The sequence below is a fragment of the Vigna umbellata genome, chromosome 6 (assembly GCF_029865625.1).
Source record: "Vigna umbellata cultivar VRB3 chromosome 6, Vumbellata_1.0, whole genome shotgun sequence".
Taxonomy (NCBI): Eukaryota; Viridiplantae; Streptophyta; class Magnoliopsida; order Fabales; family Fabaceae; genus Vigna; species Vigna umbellata.
Genome location: NC_142170.1, coordinates 7,325,966 through 7,349,452, shown reverse-complemented (window position 1 = coordinate 7,349,452; position 23,487 = coordinate 7,325,966). Strand labels below are relative to the sequence as shown.

The following is a 23,487-nucleotide window of genomic DNA, read 5'->3' as shown; positions in this document are numbered from 1 at the left end:
TCAGGCTCATGCCAATATTCCACAAGTCCTGTCAAACAAGCTACATACTCTAGTTTCACCCTGGTCGTTCGCCTAGTGGAAAATGGACATCGTGGGACCTTTCCTCTCAGACGAACACAAAAGAGGTTCCTCCTAGTCGCCATCGATTATTTCATTAAGTGGGTAGAAGTTGAGGCTCTCGCAACCATAACAGCCCAACAAGTACAAAAATTCATGTGAAAAATAATATGTCGATTCGGGCTTCTACAGACCGTGGTGACCGACAATTGCAGACAGTTTATCGATAGGAAACTAGGTTGTTTTACCAAAGTTTGGGGATTTTACATGTTACGAGTTCGGTAGAGCACCCCAAACAAACGGTCAGGCAGAAGTTGTGAACAAAACAATAGTGACTAAACATAAGAAGAGGTTGGGAGAGAAGAAGGGCGCGTGGGTGGACGAACTCCCTGAAGTCTTGTGGGCGTACCGATGCACCCCACATGGGACAACCAGCAACACACCGTTTGCCCTTACCTACGACATTAACGTCATGCTACCAGTCGAGTTGGGGGAACTCTCCATGCGGCGGCAACTGCAAGACCCTCTGCTCAACAACGAAGAGCTCAGGGTGGAACTGAATACTGTGGACGAACGTCGTGACCGAGCATTCCTCAGGGCAAAAGCCTACAAACGAATGGTAGAAAGGAAATACAATACCAAAGTACAACCCCAGAGCTTCAAAGAAGGCGACCTGGTCTGGAGAAAAACAGGAGGCGCCGGAAGAGCGGCCACTCATGGCAAGCTCGCAGCGAAGTGGGAGGGACCCTTCAGGGTAACCGAAAACCTTCAAAATGGGGCGTAACGTCTCTCTCATCCAAACGGCAGAACCGTCCCTAATACATGGATCGCTTCGCACTTGAAATCTTACTTTAGTTAAAATTATCATTGTATTATCTTCCTCATTTAAGATATATAATGCAATACTTCAGATTTCCGCTACCTACACTATTTACTATTGGCGCATTAACCAAAAACTGGGCGGCGAAAGGCGAGTTCATAAAAAGAACTACAACGAATAGCTCGCAAAAGGATAAGACGATCGGGTGGTGAATGGTGAGTTCATAAAAAAACCATTGCCACCCAACTCAAGAACTAATAAGATGATCGGGTAGTGAAAGGCGAGTTCATAAATAAAACCAATGCCACCCGACCCAAAGGTGAATGACGAGTTCATAAAAAAAATCATTGCTGCCCGGCATGAATAGCCCACAGAAGAATAAGACGATCGGGTGGTGAATGACGAGTTCATAAAAAGAATCACTGCCACCCAACTCAAGAACTAATAAGACGATTGGATGGTGAACGACGAGTTCATAAATAAAATCACTGTCACCCGAACCCAAAAAGTAATAAGACGATCGGGAAGTAAATGACGAGTTTATAAAAAGAACCACTACCACCTGATTCGCATCACCCAAAAACATAATCCGACGATGGGATGGTGAACGACGAGTTCATTTATAGAATCACTGCCACCAAGTTGCGTAAGAAAATAAGCTCCTAAAAGTTTATGACCCGATCGAGAGGTGAATGGAGAGTTCATATAATGAATCCTACCGATTTTTGTGAACAATTATAATTGAATTATTAAATTACTATTTTAATACACAATAATAATAGTTTTTTCAATTACTTATCAGTACTTTAATTTTTTAAATTTTAATTTAATATTAATATTTTATATTCACATTAATTATCAATATTAATAATTTTACTTTTTATCTTAATAAAGTTTTTTAAAATAACTACTATGTATTATTTTCAATACTACTAATTATAGATCACAACATTTTTCATAATACTAAAAAAGTTTAAATTAAATTTTAATAGCCATTAATTATTTTATATAGTTATATTCATTTTATAATAACATAATTTTTAAAATTGTTTTAGTAGCATTAATTTTATATGTACATGTTTTTTAACAATAAAAAAATCATTACTTAAATAAATAGACAAAATTTTTACATTTTTATTATATTTATTTAGTATAAAAGAGAATAAAAAACAAAGAGACCTGCACATAAATATAGTAACCAAAATTTCGTAATTCCCTCTCATAGGGTACCTAAAAGTTCATATCACTAAACTTGGTAAAAAATAATAATAAAAAAAATTAAAAGGTATAAGATGATTAATGGAAGAGGCAGAGCATCTTGAAAAATTTCCTATTCCTTAATTTTGTCTTTAATCCAATATAAAAATAGGAATATCATATGCAACTTTACCAAGTAATGAAGTTTCTGAATGCTTATCTTTTTCTAGGGATTTCCATTACTGCAACTCATCTCTACTCCATTTGAGTTATGTAATGTGTCTCACATGTTTTTGACCATCTTTTGAAAGAGCTCCATGTTCATCCTCTTAATGGTTGTGGTATGAATTTGAACGAACAGTGATGAGTCAATATTTTATTCACTTCACTTAGTTTATTGTACCGAATTTAATCGGGAAATTATGCTTAATTGTCCAGTATTTTCCCATTTTACTGAATTGAGCTTAATCCGATCAGAAATTCTTATTTTAATTAATTTGAATTATCTGAGTTAATTATTTACATTAATAATTACAGGGAAATTTTGGAAATGCAAATGGATTTGGAAATGCAAATGGAGACATTTGGAAGAATATTCATCTGCACACTGTACTATTTTACTTGGAAGAAGCTACGCCTTATTCAGATAAAGATGTACTGATCCGTTTTGGAAGAAGGGCTTAATTTTTCTGTTGGGATGTTACGGTTTCATCAATTGAATAAGAAAGGCACCAACATCTCTACTCATTCAATTGCACACGGCTAGGACCCATTGGAAAATTCATTATTGGCAAATCATGAATGAGAAGCATCTACGTTTCCACCACTTTCCAAGTAGTGTCCACGGTTTTCTCAAGAATTTTTGAAGACAATAACAATTCACGTAGGAAATCACCAAAGACTTGAAGTGAAATGATGGAGGGGACCACTTTGCAAGTGCTCACGGTTTTATTCATTCATTTTGGCATGACCCACATCCACATGGAAAGGAAAAGGTTTTGGATTTTCAATGGTAAATGGTGTGTTGCAGAACACGTTGCAGCTTTTATTCTTCAAAGCTCACTGTTTTGGAAGATTGGCCCATGGACAATTGATTGTGTCAAGCAAGCAACACGGCCCATACCTTCTTCCATTCAGCAGCACGCGTCCACGAGAAAAGAAGGGGGGTGCACACTTGGAAGTCCAGCCGCCACCTTGAAGAAAGCACATGGTCCAACAAAAACAAGAGCTGCCACGGAGGAGAAAGAAAGAGGCACACACGGACATCATTATCCAGCAACTCCAGCACAACAATGGGGTGCAGATAGCAACACTTAGAAGCATTGCACGGAGTGAAGCTTGGATGCACACGGTCCACGCTCATAGCAATCACACGCAGCAGCACATCACGGTCCCATTTTTGGAAGTGCATCTAGCAAGCAAAGGGGGTGTCCAGAGAAGCTGCTACACACATTCATTTTCCAGCTTGAAGAAGTGAAGCAAAAGGCGGCCCACACGCTGAAGCCACGTTGGAAAGGGGTGTGGGTCATTCACCCTTAATTGGAGAGCTGCACGGAGGGGGGGTCCTACACCTTTAATTTTTTGTGGATGCTCCAGCCGCAACCATGTAGGAACACATTTTATTTTGCTATGGAGGCTACGTCTGAGGCAGGGACTCTCGGTTGATTTTCAGTAGCAAAGGATGTAGATTTTCTTCCTTTCCTTCCTTTAATACATTTCCCACCCTTGTATTCTCTCTACCAAAGTTTCAATCTTTTTCGTCTTTGCACAGCCAAGGTTGGATTTTCCCCATTGGGAGGCTCTGAATATATTGCAAGTTCTGATCTTTTGACATTTTTTCTTGTGGAGCAATGACTGAAGGATTCTGTTTATGTCTATTGACTATAGTTATGCATTATAGCTGCAATTTTCAAGGACTGTAATGGTGTCAATGAATTTTAAATTTTAATTTAATCTCTAAGGGTTGGTTTCTCGGAGTTTCGGAATTGGACAAGATTTTGAAAATGATTGTGAAGAAAAGCGTCGGACGGGTCAAGTCACCGCTTTTTCTGCTTTTTCTGCTTACGGTGCTTCTGTTTTTCTTTGCCACTTACAATTTGGTAGCTACGATCATGGAGCATAAGGAAGAAACAGAAGTATAGCGCTGATTCATGGAGTAACATTTAGTGCACTGTTTTCTTTTCTTTCATTTAAAAAATAGGATGGTGACTTCACGGTGTTTGATTATTGAAGGAGTGAGTATAATGTGACGTCCCTTAGAGAGTGCGTTTTCAATTAAGAGTCCAGACTCATTTGCAATTCTTTTTAGAAAAGCATTTCTTTTTATTTGTCTTTTATTTTGCTTTAGCTATAAAAATTCTCTCTACATTGTGTTGATTGATGCTTGAATCAGTAGTGAATTTTGTTTTACCATTTCCATGCTTTAGTCTAATGTGCATTTAATTTGTTAGCTCATTGCCTTTTAATAGCTTCAAATAATAGCTTCAATTATGTTTGGATATTTATTTACTCCAGTAATTAGTTTAATGCTCTGTTCATGCATTTTAATCTAGTTCAATTGCATTCACAAACTCTTCAAAACCCCTACTATAGACTGAACTCAAATTGGTCCTTGAGAGACGATCTAGGAGTCACTTCCTAGTATTATACTGTATTCTTTTATGCACAACTTTTGTTGAGAGGTGCGACCCTCTCATCAAACAGTCACTACCATCCACCGATACCAAAGAAGAAATCAGGGAGGAGATGGTTTTGGAGCCATTTCTGTGGTCGATCATCTTCTTCCGATGTGATCTCATCAGTATCTACTTCTTCTACCCATCACTCATCCGACACTGTCCAAAACCAAGACTACAGATACGATGTGTTCATCAGTTTCAGAGGCCCTGATAACCGCAACTCTTTCGTTGATCATCTCTACTATCATCTTCTCCGGAAGGGTATTTTTGTCTTTAAAGACGACCGCAAGCTCCGCAAAGGAGAATCCATTTCATCACAGCTTCCACAAGCAATCAGAGGTTCTCGAATTTCTATCATCGTTTTCTCCTAAGATTATCCTTCCTCGTCGTGGTGTTTGGACGAAATGGCCACTATAGCTGATTGCAAACAGCAATCTAACCAAACTGTTTTCCCTGTTTTCTATGATGTTGATCCGTCTCACGTACGACATCAGAATGGGGTATACGAGAAGGCCTTCGTTTCGCTCAGACAGAAATTCAAAGGAAAGCCAGATAAAGTTTATCGATGGGAGAGAGCTATGAATTGGTTTGGCACGTTAGCTGGTTGGGATGTCAGAAACAGGTATCTGTTAGCTATGGTTATTGTCTCTGTTTTCTATATTTATGCCTCTTATATATGCATTTTACTATTTTTTAAAAAACATTAGAAGGTTTATCTCCATAGAATTGTTGTTCTAAACATTGGAGTGTGACTGTAATTTAAATTATTTACATCCTTTTTGATCTGAAAGCAAATAATTATTTTAAGGAATGGGTTCAAAATGGTGAGTGCAAGAAAATAAAGAAAACAATATTAGTCATTTGACAAACTACGAAGACTAAAAAAACAAACTAATCTTAATTTTTATCATCAAATCGTTTGAAGAGATTGAGAGCATTTTAAGCTTATTTCTTTCTTTATTTTTTTTTCTTCCAGGTCCGAATCTGAAGTAATTGAAGATATTGTACAAACTGTAATAAAAAATTTGGGTCATAAATTCTCTTGGTTTGTTGATGACCTTATTGGGATACAACCACGGGTACAAGCATTAGAAGATAAACTAAGATTAAGTGTTGGGAGTCCCACATCGATTAGGAATAAGGCCAATTCTTACTTTATAAGTGGGTGCAAACCTCACTCTACAAGCCGATTTTGTGGGGTTGAGTTAGGCTCAAGTCCACTTCTTACATCTCATGGCTTTCTCAAATCATGCTAATGAATACTGCGATCATTGCAAAAGAACTAATACACTTTTTCTCAAGATCAGTATGATGCCATTCTTGATTATAGATAGTGGCAGCTAAGAAATACAAGGGCCTTTTTTATCTTCTTAGTAATAATGCCACAACTACTTCTGAATTAAATATTTCTCATTCTGCTTTTCATACCAGTTCTAGTGATTCTTGTAATTTGTGGCACATGAAACTTGGACATCCTTCAAATAAAGTTTTTCAAAATTTAGCCTCTCAATATACTGATATTTCCTTTCAATCTATTGATGCTTGTGACGCCTGTGCTTTTGCCAAACAAAAACGTCTTCAATTTTCTGTTAGCAAAACTAAATCTCCTTGTTTCTTTCATCTAATTCATGTTGATATTTGGGACCCCCTTTCTATTTCTTCTATTGATGGATACAAATATTTTTTAACTATTGTTGATGATTACAGTCGTTTTACATGGATTCTTCTTTTAAAACAAAAATCTGATGTTAAAAACTTACTTCCAAAATTTATTCTTTTAACTGAAAATCAATTTTCCTGTACACTTAAAATTCTAAGATTTGACAATGGCAAAGAATTTTTTATTAATGACTTTTACTCTACTAAAGGTATTTTTCATGAAACTTCTTGTGTTGCTACTCCTCAACAAAATGTCATTGTTGAAAGGAAGCATCAACATATTCTTAATGTTTGTCGTTCTCTCCTTTTTCAATCTAAAGTTCCTAACATTTTTTGGTCTTATGCTATAAAACTTGCTATTCACATTATTAATAGACTTCCAACACCTTTTCTTCACAATAAATCTCCTTATGAATTAGTTTATTCAATCAAACCTGATTTTTCAAATCTAAAAGTTTTTGGCTGCTTATCATACTCCAGCTCTGCCACTGCAGGACGTACAAAACTTGATTCCAGAAGCACTAAATGTATTTTTCTTGGATATAAATCTGGAACCAAAGGGTTTGTGCTGTATGATTTATATTCACATTCTATTATCATTTCTCGCAATGTCATTTTTCATGAAAATATTTTTCCCTATAAAAATAGTTCTACTTCCCCTCCCTCTCCTACAAATGATGATAATTCTGATGTCATTTTCTTTGATTTTCCTACTGTTCTACCTTTTTCCACTGCTCCAAATCATTCACCTTGTAACATTTCTCATCCTGTTGATAATATCATTATTCCCACTGTTGAACAAAGAATTTCCCTTAGAAATAAAACTCGACCTAAACATCTAGATCATTACTACTGTGGTACTACTTCTGCCATTCAACCAACTCATACTACCCTGTATCCCATGGTTAGAGCCTATCCTAGCGAGTTCTAAGTGGGCATTCTATTCTTCTATTCCACCTGGTATCGGGCTTCTAATTCTTCTATTCTACCTGATATCGGGCCGTTATCGGACCACCCAATTTCTACTATCACGCACGAGATGTCTATACCTCGGCGTGGAGGGGGTGTGTTGGGAGTCCCACATCGACTAGGAATAAGGTCAATTCTTACTTTATAAGTGGGTGCAAACCTCACTCTACAAGCCGGTTTTGTGGGGTTGAGTTAGGCTCAAGTCCACTTCTAACATTAAGCTCAAAGAGTGATGTTGTTCAAGTTTTAGGAATTTGGGGAATGAATGGAATAGGAAAGACGACTCATGCAGCTGTCCTATATGACAAAATCTCTCATAGGTTTGATGCTTCTTGTTTCATTGAGGATGTGAGCAAACTTTATAGGGATGGTGGCCATACTGCTGTACACAAAGACATCATCAATCAAACTTTACGTGAAAACATAGATATGAGTAGTCCTATTGAAATATCAGGGATTGTAAAAAATAGGCTTTGCAACATAAAACTCCTCATAGTTCTGGACAATATTAATGAATTAGAGCAATTGGAAAATTTGGCCGTAAAGCCCAAATTGCTTTTGAAGGGAAGTAGAATGGTTATTACCACCACAGATGAGCATATTTTGAAAGTGTATGAGGGTTATGTGTTGATACACAAGGTTCCATTATTGAATGATAAGGATGCTGGTGAATTGTTCTATAGAAGGGCTTTCAAAAGTGAAGAGCAAAACAGTAATTGTGCCGCAATGATTCCTGAAGTACTCAAATACGCTCAATGTCTTCCATTGGCAATTAGAGTGTTGGGTTCTTTCTTGTGTACTCGAGATGCTGATGAATGGAGAGATGTGTTGAATAGATTGGAGAATGGTCCAGATGACAAAATTATGAATGTACTTCAAATAAGTGTTGATGGACTACAACGTGAGGAAAAACAAATATTTTTACACATTGCTTGTTTCTTTAAAGGGGAGAGGGTGGATTATGTTAAGCGAATTCTAGACGGTTGTGGGTTACATCCTCGCATTGGAATTTCAAGACTCATTGAGAAATCACTCATCACTATTAGTAATGAAGAAATTCTTATGCATGAATTGTTACGAAAATTAGGAAAGAAAATGGTTCGTGATGAATCACCCGAGGAGCCAGGATCATGGAGTAGAATATGGCTTCATCAAGACTTCTTTCAAGCCTTGACGAGAGAAACGGTAACCACTAACATTTTAAACTTAGTGAGTCTTGTGAAATGTTTTTTTAATATCTAGCAACATAGTTGAGAGCATTGGGTATTCTGTTTAGACTAAAAGTTTATTTCCTTAACATTAACATAATCATTTTATTATTGTAAATATTTAAACTTTTTGTATATATTTTCAACTCGGTGGAAATCAAGTTTGAACTTTTTGAAGTAATTATTGCATTTTTGTTTCATAGATAGAAAATATGTAATTGAATCTGAAAACTTTTTTATTACAAAAATGTCCTATCGAATATTTTACATAAGTAATATGATTAAAAAAATATACTTCAAATACAGTTATTTAAATTAAAACTTCAGTATTTCTTTTTAGAAAGGTGTTTCGTGTTCTAATGACTGAAATGATTCAATTAAGTTTTTTTTATACATGTTTATCTTTGCGTTTCAGGGGACAGAGAGGGTGAGAGCCATCGTTTTAAATAAAAAGGAAGAACTGTCAGAGTGTAATGTTAATGGATTGTCAAGAATGAAGGAGCTCACATTGCTGATATTATATCACACAAAACTTTCAGGAAGGTTGGAATTTCTTTCTGACAGATTGCAATATGTTCTATGGCATGATTATCCTTTTGCTTCTCTGCCTCCATATTTTACAGTCTCTAATCTTGTGGAGTTGAATATGCCTAACAGTCACATCACACGTTTATGGGAAGGCCACAAGGTATTATAATTACATTCTTTCCATTTTCTTCTCCGTGATTTGAAGAAATCACGGAAAGATAGACTATCTCCATAACTTCCCAAAAGAAGTGGCGGCAATGCATTAGTTTTTTCTGTGAAAGATAATTAGGAGAGTATTATTCCATGTGATAATAATTTTAGAATTAAAATCAGAGTAAACATTATTTTAAAAGTGAAAACATTTTAGAGATTATTTTAATTATCTTTCAGTGTATTTTTGTCCAGCATTTAATTATTTAATTGTTGGTTATTATAGAAGTTTTATTAATTTACGTGACTATCATCGTAATCCATCCTTTTGGATGACATTATAATGTTTTTCTTTTTCCACTAAACGAACCTAAATGAAACTTTTCTTTTTAACTCTTTAGTGTGTCTTTAATTTTCAATCCATACCAAAGTAAAAGAGAAATAATAAAATTGAAGTTTTAAGATTAGATGCTAATAGGTGGTTTTTTTTTTCACAGAGCTGCCCCAACTTGAAAAGGATTGATTTAAGCAACTCCAGTTATCTAATTGAGACTCCAGATTTTTCCAGAATCATAAAACTTGAAAGGCTAGATCTTTCTGGATGTACAAGTTTATCACATGTTCATTCATCAATTGGTCTTCTTAAGAAGCTTGCATTCTTGAGTTTACGAAATTGTTGCAATCTATTTATCATTGACTTTGGCAGTGTAGGGAACATGAGTTCTCTGAAAGTCCTACATCTCTCTGGTTGTAGTAGGCTTGAAAGCTCGCCAGATTTTACAAGGACAACACATCTTGAGTACCTTGACATGGATGAATGTACAAGCTTATCCACTATTCATGAATCTATTGGAGTCCTTTCAAGTCTTACTTTCTTGGGTTTGAGAGGTTGCACAAAGCTTGTCAGTATACCAAATGATATTAATTCCTTGGTATCTCTTCAAACTCTATATTTATGCCGTTGTTTTAAACTTACAAATCTGCTCCCAAGACAAGCTTCTAAATCCCATTTGGAATGTTTGATTTTTCTAGACCTAAGTTTTTGCAATCTACTAGAAGTACCTGATGCTATTGGAGAGTTAAGATGTCTGGAAAGACTGAATCTACAGGGAAACAATTTTGTTTCTATACCTGACTCCTTCAGGGTGCTTCATTGTCTAGCATATATAAACTTGTCGCACTGTCATGAGCTTAAATCTTTGTCTAACCTTCCATTTGAAGGAGCTGCATCAGGGGGGAAGTATTTTAGAGCAGTATCCGGATCTCGTGATCATAGGTCAGGCTTATATCTTTTTAATTGTATCAAGATGGTTGATATATTGTCCAAACCTTGGGATTGTTGGAGTTTGGAACTTGCATGGCTTTTCAGACTAATTAAGGTTCACATTGTACTACCTTCTCTTTGTCTTTTTGGATGACATATTTGCCTAATTTGTCATTAGGAGTGTCTTTAAATATTGTTTGTAAAAAATGCTTATATTAACTACCTATTATTTTTGTACAACTAATTATAATAAAATGGTGATTTTCTCTGTGGTGACATCAGGAATCCTGTCATTTTCGATGTGGCTTTGACATTGGTGTTCCTTGGGGTTTGGAAATTCCGCGGTGGTTCACCAAAAGATTTGAAGGGGATTCAGTTATAAGGATAGAGGAATTTAATGTGGATGAAGACTGGATGGGCTTTGCATTTTGTGTTATATTTGAGGGAAACATTGCTCCTGTTGTCGGTGATTCTTCATCGCACCCATTATATCTTTCTTTCGAAGTAAACATACAGAAGAATACTGTGATATGCCACATTATTTGAACACGCAATATCTTGCTAAATCAAATCATTGTTGGATCATTTATATCTCGAGAGAGCATTGTCATTTTGTGAAAACAGGAGCACGTATCACATTTAAAACCCTATCAAGGGTTAAGATCCATGCATGGGGGATGAGGAGTATATTAAAAACAGATGTACATGACTTTAAAAGGATGCAACAAGGACAACCTCTTCCAACCCTATCAATGAAGTACACCCTTTCAACTTTGTTTTTGTTAAAAAAAGCAAGACCAACTCTGGTCCTATATTCCGGCTGCCCTTGTTAGGCCCATTACTGATGAAGAGCCTCAAGGCCCAACACAGGATCAAGAAAACGTGGACAGAGGAGAATTACCCAAAAGAATCCGAAGGAAACCCACACACCTCAACGACTACGTGACTAATTGATGATTTGGCAGTGTTATGGTTCTAGAAGGATTTAGGATCATAACTAACTTTATTCCTTTTGTCATTTTTACTTTTTTCGCGTAGCATGTATGCTGTTATATAGAGGTATACAAATGATTGGAAAGGGAGCGAATATACAGGAAATTCTGTTTCCCTCTAGAATTCTATTATTCTCTCTGTCTGAGCATTATTTTTCTTTCTTTTCTGTGGAGATATCTTACATTTTGGTGCTCTCGTTGAGAGAACTCTCTTCCATGGCTTCCCACTCTGACGCCATTTCTCACCTTGACAAAAAATTGGAACAGATTCTCCTTTCTCAAGCCAATTTCTCTAATACCCTTCATGATATCGACGCCCGCACTTCCCTTCTCGAATCAAAAATTTCCTCATCCCCTTCGCACTCTCCCTCACTACCTCCACGACCTCTCAAGTTCGATCTTCCCTCATTCAACGGGGAGGATGCATTGGGGTGGATCTTCAAGATCACCCAGTTTTTTGATTACCACCAGACACCACCAGATCAAAGAACCCAAATAGCATCATTCTACCTTGAGGGCCCCGCCTTAGCTTGGTATCAATGGATGCACAACAACAGTCTCCTAACCTCGTGGGAAGCTTTCCTCAGAGCCTTGGAGTTACGTTTTGCACCTTCTAAGTTTGAGGACCCCATCGCTGCTCTTTGCAAGCTTTCACAGACGCAATCCCTTCAAGAATACATCTCTGAGTTTGAATCCCTATCTAATCGGATCTCTGGGTATCCCTCTAACTTCTACCTTAGCTGTTTTATTTCCGGCCTCAAACCTCACCTCCGACGAGAAGTTACTGCTCTCCAACCTTCCGATATGCCCCAAGCAGTGGCGTTTGCGAAACTCCACGATGACAAAAACAAATTATCATCACCACCCTTTTCCAAATTCTCCCGACCACCCCCAAATCACATCACACCTACCGCTGCCACTAACCCTAAACCACTTCCCCCTCTCCTTCCAACACCCTCATCCAAATTACCTATTCGGAGACTTACGGAGGCCGAAATGCAAGCCCGCAGAGAAAAAAATCTTTGCTACAATTGCGACGAGAAGTACACGCGAGGCCATCGCTGCAAATCCCAGTTTCTTCTCCTCATAGTGGCTGATGACGAGGAGCCCACCAATCCACTCACCGATGTGGCTGATCCTCCTAATGACACTCCTTTAGAAGCGGGTCTCATCAGTTTACACTCCTTCTCGGGTCAATGGAGCCCCAAGACGTTCCGAATCAGTGGATCCATAGGCGGATTTGAGGTTCAAATCATGGTGGACAGTGGGGCAACCCATAATTTTATCCAATCCAGAGTGGCCCGTTTTCTAAATCTTTCCCTAGAACCCACACCAAACCCTTTACGTGTGATGGTTGGTAATGGGGATTTTTTACCTTGCACATCTTTCTGCCCGCAGGCCCACGTTACTATTGCATCCCTTCTTTTTCCCATGGACCTATACCCTCTTGATCTTTCTGGGACAGATCTTATTCTGGGTGTCCAGTGGCTCTCACAGATCAGCCCCTTCATCATGGACTACAATGGGCCCTTCATGAAATTTATGTGGGAAAATAAAATGGTCGAGTTAAAAGGCGAACAAAGTCCAAACCCCTCACCCATCACCGCCCATCAACTCAGACGCCTCCAACAAACAAATCGCGTCGAAGCCTTATTCCAACTTACTTTAGAACCCTCACCTAAACCTGTCACCTCATCCTCTTCTTCCACCACTGCTTCATCAACCGCAGGACTACCAACATCCACCATTTCTCAACTTCAACAACTAATCCAACAATACTCAACCCTTTTCTCTACACTCACATCACTTCCCCCTTCTCGCCAAACTGACCACACCATCAACCTCCTTCCCAATACGCCACCTATTTCCGTTCGCCCATACCGTTACCCACACTTCCAAAAGGAAGAAATCGAATCTCAGGTTCAGAAAATGTTGGCATCAGGGTTCATTACACCCAGTACTAGTCCCTTTTCATCACCGGTCCTTCTCGTTAAAAAAAAGGATGGCACCTGGCGTTTCTGTGTTGATTACCGGGCTCTCAATGCTGTCACCGTCAAGGACAAATTTCCCATTCCCACAGTCGACGAATTACTGGACGAACTGGGACATGCGTCTTGGTTTTCCAAGTTGGATCTCTTCTCTGGGTTTCATCAAATTTTGATGCTTCCATCCGATGCAGCAAAAACAGCATTTAGAACTCACAATGGTCATTTCGAATTCAAGGTCATGCCCTTCGGTTTGTGTAATGCTCCTTCCACCTTCCAAGCTACCATGAACGACCTTTTTCGACCACATCTTCGACGCTTCATCATCGTCTTCTTCGATGATATACTCGTCTACAGCTCCACACTGGATGATCATGTTGCTCATCTCGAGACAGCCTTCAAACTTTTATTGGATCATTGTTTCCGCCTCAAGGGTTCTAAATGTTCAATCGGTCAACAGTCCATCCAATACTTGGGCCATGTGGTGTCCTCTACAGGGGTTTGTCCAGACCCTTCTAAAATAAAGGCAGTTATCGATTGGCCCATCCCATTGAATTTGAAGTCTATCCGTGGATTTCTTGGCCTTACGGGGTTTTATCGACGTTTTGTCAAAGGATATGCCTCTATTGCCTCTGCTCTCACGGATTTGTTGAAAAAGGATAATTTTATATGGTCAGAAGCTGCTACCGAGGCCTTTAACAACCTAAAGCAAGCTCTCACTAATGCTCCGGTGTTGGCTTTGCCTCGTTTCGACTTAGCCTTCGCTATACAAACAGATGCCTCTGGAACTGGAATGGGTGCAGTCCTCTCACAGCAAGGCCACCCTATTGCTTTTTTTAGCAAACAATTCTGTCCTAAATTGAGGAATTCTTCTACTTACATCAGGGAATTGTGTGCCATCACCTCTGCAGTACAAAAATGGCGTCAATACTTGTTGGGTCGTCATTTCATCATTTATACTGATCAACAATCCATCAGGGACTTGCTCTCCCAAGCGGTCCTCACTCCAGATCAACAATCATATTTGGCAAAGTTGCTTGGATATGATTTTGAAATTCACTATAAACCGGGCAAAACTAATACCGTTGCTGATGCACTCTCTAGAGTACCTCCAACTCCCTCTACTCATGCCCTTTCCCTGTTTATTATTTCCATCACACAATTGGATTTTTTACAAGATCTCAAGTCTTCTCTTAGTGCAGATAAAGATTTCTTAGATTTCAAAGGAAAGCTTCTGGCATCACCACTATCCTTCCCTGGGTATTCCTTGCACGATGATTTTATACTCTTCAAAGGGAAACTATGGTTGCCTCAATCTTGTAGTATGATTCCCTTGTTGTTACATGAATTTCATTCTACTCCTTTAGCAGGCCATCCAGGGATCACTCGCACACTATCCAAACTTCAAGCAAATTTTCACTGGGAACACATGAGGAAGGATGTGCAGACTTTTGTGAGCCAATGTATCACATGCCAGCAGACTAAGATACCCACACAACGTCCACCAGGGTTGCTACAACCAATTCCTCCACCTTCTCGTTGCTGGGAGGATTTATCCTTGGATTTTATTATTGGTCTGCCACCCTATCAAGGACAGAGTACCATCCTAGTGGTTGTCGATCGCTTCTCTAAAGGAGCGCATTTCGGCACATTACCACGTTCATTCTCCGCTGCCAAAGTTGCTGAATTGTTTGTACACATGGTTGGCAAGTTACACGGTCTTCCTCGTAGCATGATCTCTGATCGCGACACCATTTTTTTGAGCCAATTCTGGAGGGAGTTATTTCGCCTTAGTGGGACCAAACTGAGAATGTCCACCGCTTACCACCCTCAAACTGACGGTCAAACCGAGGTTGCCAACAAAGTGTTGCAGCAGTATTTACGTTGCTTTGTGCACCATCGTCCTTCCTCTTGGGGCAAGTTCCTTCCTTGGGCAGAATGGTGTTTTAACACCACCAAAAACGCTTCAACCGGCTTTACCCCATTTGAAGTCATGTTCGGTCATCCTCCCCCGAGCATCCCTCATCTATTGAACATTGACACTTCTAACGCAGCAGTTCAGTTTGAGATTTCATCTAGGGATGCCATTATCAAAAAATTGCATTCCAATCTAAAGAGGGCTCAAGAGGCTATGAAACGGTGGGCAGACTTGCATCGTCGGGATCTCCAATTTTCAATTGGGGATTGGGTTTACGTGCGCCTCCGTCCACGTCGACAACACTCAGTTACGGGTCCATACCTTGGTAAACTGCAGAAAAGGTTTTTTGGACCATTCAAAATTTTGGAGAAAATAGGTGAAGTGGCCTATAAACTGGACCTCCCTGCTTCAGCACAAATTCACAATGTTTTCCATGTTAGCCTTCTCCGACCACATCATGGGCCAACTCCCTCACCACCGCCCCTGAACCTTCCTCCAGATATCGTGGACAACCAACCCATCCTTATCCCTGCAACTATTTTGGATTGGAAGATGTCCGAGGATCAAGACAACCCCCAACAATTGGTACTCATACACTGGCAGGGTTTACCTCTTGAAGAGGCTAGCTGGGAACTTTGGTCCCAAATCCAGGCTCAATTTCACCTTGAGGACAAGGTGCCTCTTCAAGAGGAAGGAGATGTTAGGCCCATTACTGATGAAGAGCCTCAAGGCCCAACACAGGATCAAGAAAACGTGGACAGAGGAGAATTACCCAAAAGAATCCGAAGGAAACCCACACACCTCAACGACTACGTGACTAATTGATGATTTGGCAGTGTTATGGTTCTAGAAGGATTTAGGATCATAACTAACTTTATTCCTTTTGTCATTTTTACTTTTTTCGCGTAGCATGTATGCTGTTATATAGAGGTATACAAATGATTGGAAAGGGAGCGAATATACAGGAAATTCTGTTTCCCTCTAGAATTCTATTATTCTCTCTGTCTGAGCATTATTTTTCTTTCTTTTCTGTGGAGATATCTTACAGCCCTACAATTGGTTACTCACAAGGGAAGAGATGAAGTTGAGAAATGCAGAAGTAAAGGAAAGCAACTTGTCTTATGCGGGGTTTTGAATGCGCAACCAAAGATACGAGAGGCTCACGAACATGCATCTTTTGGGACCAAGGTAATCATAATATTTTCTAAAACAGTAGGTCCTAATTAATCACTGATTCATTATTTTTCTTATTAATTGTTATTAAAATTAATAGTGAAATATACGTGTTGGTATAGTGCATTGAGAACTTGTGGTCAACTTAGACATGTGTAACACTACGTCTAGTCCTTTTATGGTTGGTGTGTTAAATTAATTGGCCTATTTAATTTTTAAAACAATTATAGTTTTTTAAAAAAGTTCTTCAATTTAATTTTTTATATAAAAATTAGAACGAAATTTTAAATTACTAGAATAATAATGACAACTGTAACATTCCAAAAATTATAGTATGAAACTACATTAACGAGACATCACATAATAATAAGATAGAACAATTACTGTAGGAAAATTATCTTACAATTATCCTAAAATAACCAAAAAATTTAAAACTTTACAAAATTCCTATGCTAGTACGAATCTATGTACAAGACTGGACGATCTTATACCTAAGTAGGTGGATCCTTTGTTTCCAGTAATTGCTCCGGTGAAAACTCCTCTCCGTATGCTCACGCCCACAGGGTAATCATCGCAAGGAAGAATACCGAATGAACAACATGACAAGATAGGAAATAAGGGTAAGTTAGAGTAATTTAACTAATCCAATACAACATATAATTCAAACAAGTATAAGAGTAAATAAAAACCAACATGTCAATCATGCAACAACCGAACATACATTTCCAACAATGACCGGACGTATAATACATGCGATGACCGACTACTTGACTTAGATATCCAGATTGTATGAATTGTGTAGCTACAATGTTTGTGCACTCGGATGGTGTAGTAACTGGGATGCCTTCAATAGCTGCCACCCGTGGTTAATCCGTTATACCTCACCTAAGTTACCCTTATGGACTAGAACCTCCTGCCATTCTCATACATGAGTTACTCCTCTCTACGTGAGAATGAGTAATTACAGAATATTAGGATAAACGCCAGCTAAACAGTAACCACATTCATACTTTACAATTCCATAACCATCCATGAGATATTCCTCCTTGGAATTCTCTTTCATATCCATATTACATATATCATACCATACTTCAATACCAACATACTTCCTCATCCATAACACATTTAAGTAAAATCAAATCGAACAGTAAAACAACCACCACCCTTGAGCACGACCAAACTTAAAAGATCAACATAACCTACGAACAAGACCGGTCATTATGTGAACACTCCCAATATGTGAACATGACCGAGCGATCATTTAAAGAGTAAGACTCAAGCATGAGCCGAACACGATTTTAGGGTCGAACACTACATCAACCAAATACTAAAGTTAAACCAAATAATGGAATCTTAAGCTGAACACTTAAAGCTTAGGCCGAACATTATACTAACAATAGGACGATCGGTCATTAACTAAAGCTCTACAAAAGCAGAACTCAGTTAAGACTGAACACAAGAGTAAGGTCGAACGGTCAACAAGGAGCCTTCAGCGAAACTACTTATAATGCCCCGACAACTTTCCAGAAAGTCGCCCATCCCTAAATTACTCTAGGATAAGCACGCTAAACCATAGAGTTTTTATGGGTTAGACTACCGAAAAGAAAATGCATTTTGGTCATATGAATAGCCAAATCAATCCTTTTATGCTATCCTTCAACTGTATAGTCCCATACCTATACAGTCTCTAGATCCCTCATTCCGGTGTATGTTCGATTCATCCATGTGTCCCTTCCACTAGAAGCCTGCTAGGAGCCGCTCTTTGTTTGTGCCTCTTGCACTTCGTGCCTCTTGTACCGGCGATCACTTCCCTTCTTCGTCAATGCCCGGGTGTCACATGCGTACCAGCTTCCGCGTCGAACCACACCGTACGTGGAGAGGCTAGGCTCTGATACCTATCTTTACCAATTTCCTTCATTCTTCCTAACTTCTAATCCTCCAACTTGTATTATACAAACCTATACACTTCTCTAAGAACCTCTAAACATTCCTCACAATACACTCGTCCATAAACTAGAAATGGTACAAAAAAACATTCAACATGAACACAATACATTCCAATAATACCGAGCACACAATCATTCAATTTCACATACATGTAGAACCGTCAAATAGTATTTTCATACATCATAAACAAATCTATTAAACTAACTAGCTTCCCTTACCTCTTAACTGGACCACACAACTTCTTTCTTTCCAGACATTTGCTCACAACACCAGAAAATCCTAAGAACATATATAACTCGTTGATTGGTGAGAAGAGACCAACCAAAAGATCAAGAATGAAGTTACAAAGGGAAAGAGAAGACTGATGAACATATGCAAACAACAAGGCTTTCTTGCATGTGCTAGAAATTCCAGAAAATCACCAGAATCTAAGAAACGAAACTTACCCACTTAAAACCCGAAATTGATCGGTGGAATAGGAAGCTCTTGACCTCAGGATCGCCTTGGGGCTTCTGATCGCGGATTAGATGAACCACTGGTGAGAAATTTTAGAGAGAAAAGAGGAGATCAAAGTTTTGACGAAAGATGGTGTATTCAGAGAATAAAACGAAGCTTTGAAATTTTCGTTTATATGCCACTCTTAAAATCACTCGATCTTATCCTCTGTATACACCTGTCTTTTCCAACTTCTTTAATTTTCTCAGCTCTTACAACAACAAATTATTTTGATAGTACGCCTACAATAATAACCATGGCATTTATAACAACAAATTATTTTGATAGTACGCCTACAATAATAACCATGGCATTTACAACAACAAATTATTTTGATAGTACGCCTACAATAATAACCATGGCATTTATGTTAATGTATTTGAAGAAATTGATGTGAGAAGTATGGAGTGTGGCCACTAGAGGTGGTAAAGGAAGAAAAACACTTGAATTTTAGAGATTTTGATTTTGAGAGAAAAGAACCGTAAGAGAAGGAAAAAGGAAAAGTTTAGTGGATTTTTGTTTATACATACATAAATACTATATATATATATATATATATATATATATATATATATCTTTAAGTTCTTATATTTTATACTACTAAAATTAAACTTAAAGTTTAAATAAACAATTTAAATTATGATGTAAGATAATTTTAATTATAATGACTACTTTAATAAAATTTTGAAAAGGTCAATATATAAAACATAATAGATTAAAATCATACATGGATTGAAAAGTATAACCTATATCTATATATATTTGTAACTATATATAAAAGTAATACACTTTTTATATATTTTTTTTTCAATTTTACTCTCTTAATTACTATAGTTTAAATTTAAATAATTATTCAACATAAAAAAATGTTTTTTAGTTTTATCATTTTAGTAACCGAATTCAAATAATTACTCTTTAAAAAATATTACTTTTTTTTATCATTTTAGTAATTATATTTTGAATTTGAATTATTATTTATAATAAAAAATCATTTATAGAATATTACTTATAATATTTTTTATTTCAATTACTAAAATTTATTTTATCTATAACTATATATTTATAATTATATACATATTTTGTTTTTCAATTTTATCCTTTTAATTACTACTTTTAAAATTTAAATAATTTCTATATTTAAAAATTGGGGGATCTTTGTTGTTTATGGTAATATATATAAAAGAAATCCTTTCATACTCATGTATTTTTATATCTTTATATGCAAGTATCACTAACAAATACAAGTTTCCATTTAGTATTATTACCCACCAAAATATTTGGTAGTGAATTTTTCATCCGTATTTCTCCACTTCCTTTTAGAAACTCCATCAATTGTCCACCGTCCGATGGACCAATCAAGTCAAACTCGCAAATCCTCATTGCCAACTAGTTAAATCCACGTCAACCCCTCACACCCTGTGGACGTGCCACGTCACCACCAACGTCGAGCACGTGGTTTTATGCGAAGATGAGGGCAATTCTTAGGCCGGATTGAAAATACCTTTATCCTTTGGTTCTGTCTGATTTCTTTTACTATTTAATGATATAATGTCTTTATGAAAGACACCGATGAAATAGGTCAGTTGTTGTTTTTCTTATATATATGGTTCTATTAGTGTAGTAGCAGTCTATCACCACGGCAAATGACTCAAGCAACCATGGATTCTACTGCAAGTGCTGCTCCTTTGCACATAGCAATATTTCCATGGTTTGCTATGGGACACCTCACTCCTAATCTTCACCTCTCCAACAAGTTAGCAGAGAGAGGTCACAGAATATCCTTCATAGTCCCACAAAGAACACAAACCAAACTACACCATCTCAATCTGCACCCTCATCTCATCACCTTTGTCCCCATCAAAATTCCTCATGTTCATGGCCTTCCTCACCATGCTGAGACCACTTCAGACGTCCCCTTCTCTTTAGCCCCACTTATCGCCACCGCCATGGATCGCACACAGAACGACATTCAACTTCTCCTGAGGAATCTCAACCCACACATTGTTTTCTTCGATTTCCAACATTGGCTACCCAGCTTGACTCGGAGCCTAGGCATCAAGAGTGTGATGTACCTCATAGTTCACCCATTATCAGCAGCATACCTTGGAGATGGACCAAGAAGAAGCCAAGGAAGAGAGTTATCTGAACTTGATCTAATGGAACCTCCTCCGGGGTTCCCTGATTCATGCATCAAGTTTCAGCCACATGAACTTCGGTTCCTCGTTGCAGTAAGGAAACTCGAGTTTGGAAGTGGTGTTCTTCTGTACGATCGGTTAGACAATAGTTTCTGCTCGGCGGATGCAATCGGATTCAAAGGTTGCAGAGAAATTGATGGGCCATATGCAGAATATCTAGAAACTGTGTATGGAAAACCTGTTTTGCTTTCAGGGCCTCTTTTACCCGAGCCACCAAACACAACCTTAGATGAAACATGGGTTGCTTGGCTTGGGCAATTCAACCCTGGCTCTGTTGTTTTCTGTACATACGGAAGCGAAAGCGCGTTATCACAGAATCAGTTTCAAGAGTTGTTGCTTGGTCTTGAACTAACATGTTTTCCATTTTTTGTAGCATTTAAGCCTCCTGATGGATTTGAGTGTATTGAAGAAGCCCTGCCAGAAGGGTTCAGAGAAAGAGTTAAAGGAAGAGGGATTGCATACGAAGGTTGGGTGCCACAACAACTGATATTGGAACACCCTTCAATTGGTTGCTTCATAACACACTGTGGAGCTGCTTCTTTAACAGAGGCCATAGTGAATAAGTGTCAATTGGTGCTGCTGCCAGGACACAGAGGGGGTCATATCATCAATGCAAGAATGCTGAGTAGAAAATTGAAGGTTGGCGTGGAAGTGGAGAAGGGGGAAGAAGATGGTTTGTTCAGCAAAGAAAGTGTATGTAAAGCAGTGAAAAGTGTGATGGATGATGAGAGTGAGGTTGCAAGAGAAGTGAGACAAAATCATGCCAAACTCAGGAACTTCTTACTGAGCGACAATTTAGAGTCCTCATGTGTTGATCTTTTCTGTCAACAACTTCAAAAGTTACTATAATTTCCAACCTTCCACCATTACCTTTATACTACATGAATAAGTTGATATGACTTTATTTTAACTTAATCTGCTCTAAATTTTGGGGGATTTTGTTTATTTACTTTACATTATGGATCCTTTAATTTCTTCTTGTTTACTTTATCTTTTAATTGCTTTCCCTTCATTTTATTTAGATCTGATTTATTAATTACTTTTTTAAATAATTTTACTGTTTCTGGTCGTTTTACTTTTTTCTTTCTAGTGTGAATTGGAAAACATTCGGTCAACATTAATTAGGATTGTTTTTTTTTTAAATATCAACTAGGGGAAAGTTGTAGTCAATATCAATAAAAAAAGTTGGAAGTAAACTTCTCAACCATCAACATTGTAAAAATAGTTTTGATGAGTCATCTTAAATAATTATTGTTGTGAAAAGTTTAGAAAATATCAGTAAAAACAATCTTTACTGGAAACTTCAATTGAAAAAAAAAAGAAAGTCAGTCAAGATTTTGAGACAAATCATCATTTACAACAATTATGAAACGTTGTTCTACATCATATTTTGGATCTACACATATTTTGGATCGCAAAATCAACTTCTTCACGTGCAAATCATTGTTTATAACAATTAACCTCTGGTTTGCATCACCTTTGCTGTATGCAACATCAACTTTTCCAGTTGCACTTATTGTATATCACTCCTTTCTTGAGTTTTATAACACCTAACAATCTTGTTATTAAGGAAAAATAAAAAGACCATAATTGTGTCATACTCACTTTATTTCAACATGGTTATATTTATGTTTTTTTTATTAAATATAATATGTTATATAAATTTATTCACAACTTATTACTATTTGAATTTACCAAACATTGAATTTACTTCATATCCAATAAGGATTGTCGAGAAATTCAAATTATAAAATTCAATCCATAATAATCTAAATTTATATTAGTTTAAATCTAATTAAATAAATTTATCCCAAATTTAAATTTATATTTTTAGATTTCAAGTTCATTCCATTTATTTGGATTCAAATTAGATCTAGATTTTATCAAGGTGTGATTAAGTTAATATAAGATAATTGAATACTAGGTTGAGCCAAATTGGTTCGAGTCCAAGGTCGAGCGGAGTTAGCTTGAGTCAAAGGTTAAGTAAAGTCGGTCTAAAACGAATGTTGAGTCAAATCCGTTAGATAAAGTTGTGTATACTCAAATTAAAGGTCGAGTCGACTCGAATCAAAGAATTGAGTTAAACAATCAAGATGAGTAGGCCTGGGTTAAATTGTCAAGTTGAGTCAAAGGTATAAACGGATTAACATGTGTCGAAGGTCGAGATGGTATGCTCATAGAGAGGTTAAGACTATGGATAACAATGCAAAGTCGGTCATGTGGGATTACCTGTAGGCTCGTAAGAAAAGTGC

The 23,487-nt window shown here is 37.5% G+C and overlaps 1 protein-coding gene and 1 pseudogene across 1 annotated transcript; both read left to right on the top strand.

The window, feature by feature from the left end:
* The first annotated feature begins 559 nt into the window (after nucleotides 1–559).
* Nucleotides 560–16,560, top strand: LOC124842549 (uncharacterized). The gene is given in 13 exon segments (XM_088093493.1): nucleotides 560–811; nucleotides 2,612–2,728; nucleotides 4,716–5,374; nucleotides 5,729–5,857; nucleotides 7,596–8,565; nucleotides 9,004–9,276; nucleotides 9,764–10,645; nucleotides 10,813–11,032; nucleotides 11,035–11,253; nucleotides 11,256–11,472; nucleotides 11,588–16,238; nucleotides 16,335–16,344; nucleotides 16,463–16,560. Coding segments are annotated over 13 exon segments (8,697 nt in total).
* A 4,058-nt stretch (nucleotides 16,561–20,618) lies between these two features.
* On the top strand, nucleotides 20,619–22,219 carry LOC148196700 (cyanidin 3-O-galactoside 2''-O-xylosyltransferase FGGT1 pseudogene; annotated as a pseudogene).
* The last annotated feature ends 1,268 nt before the right edge of the window (nucleotides 22,220–23,487 follow it).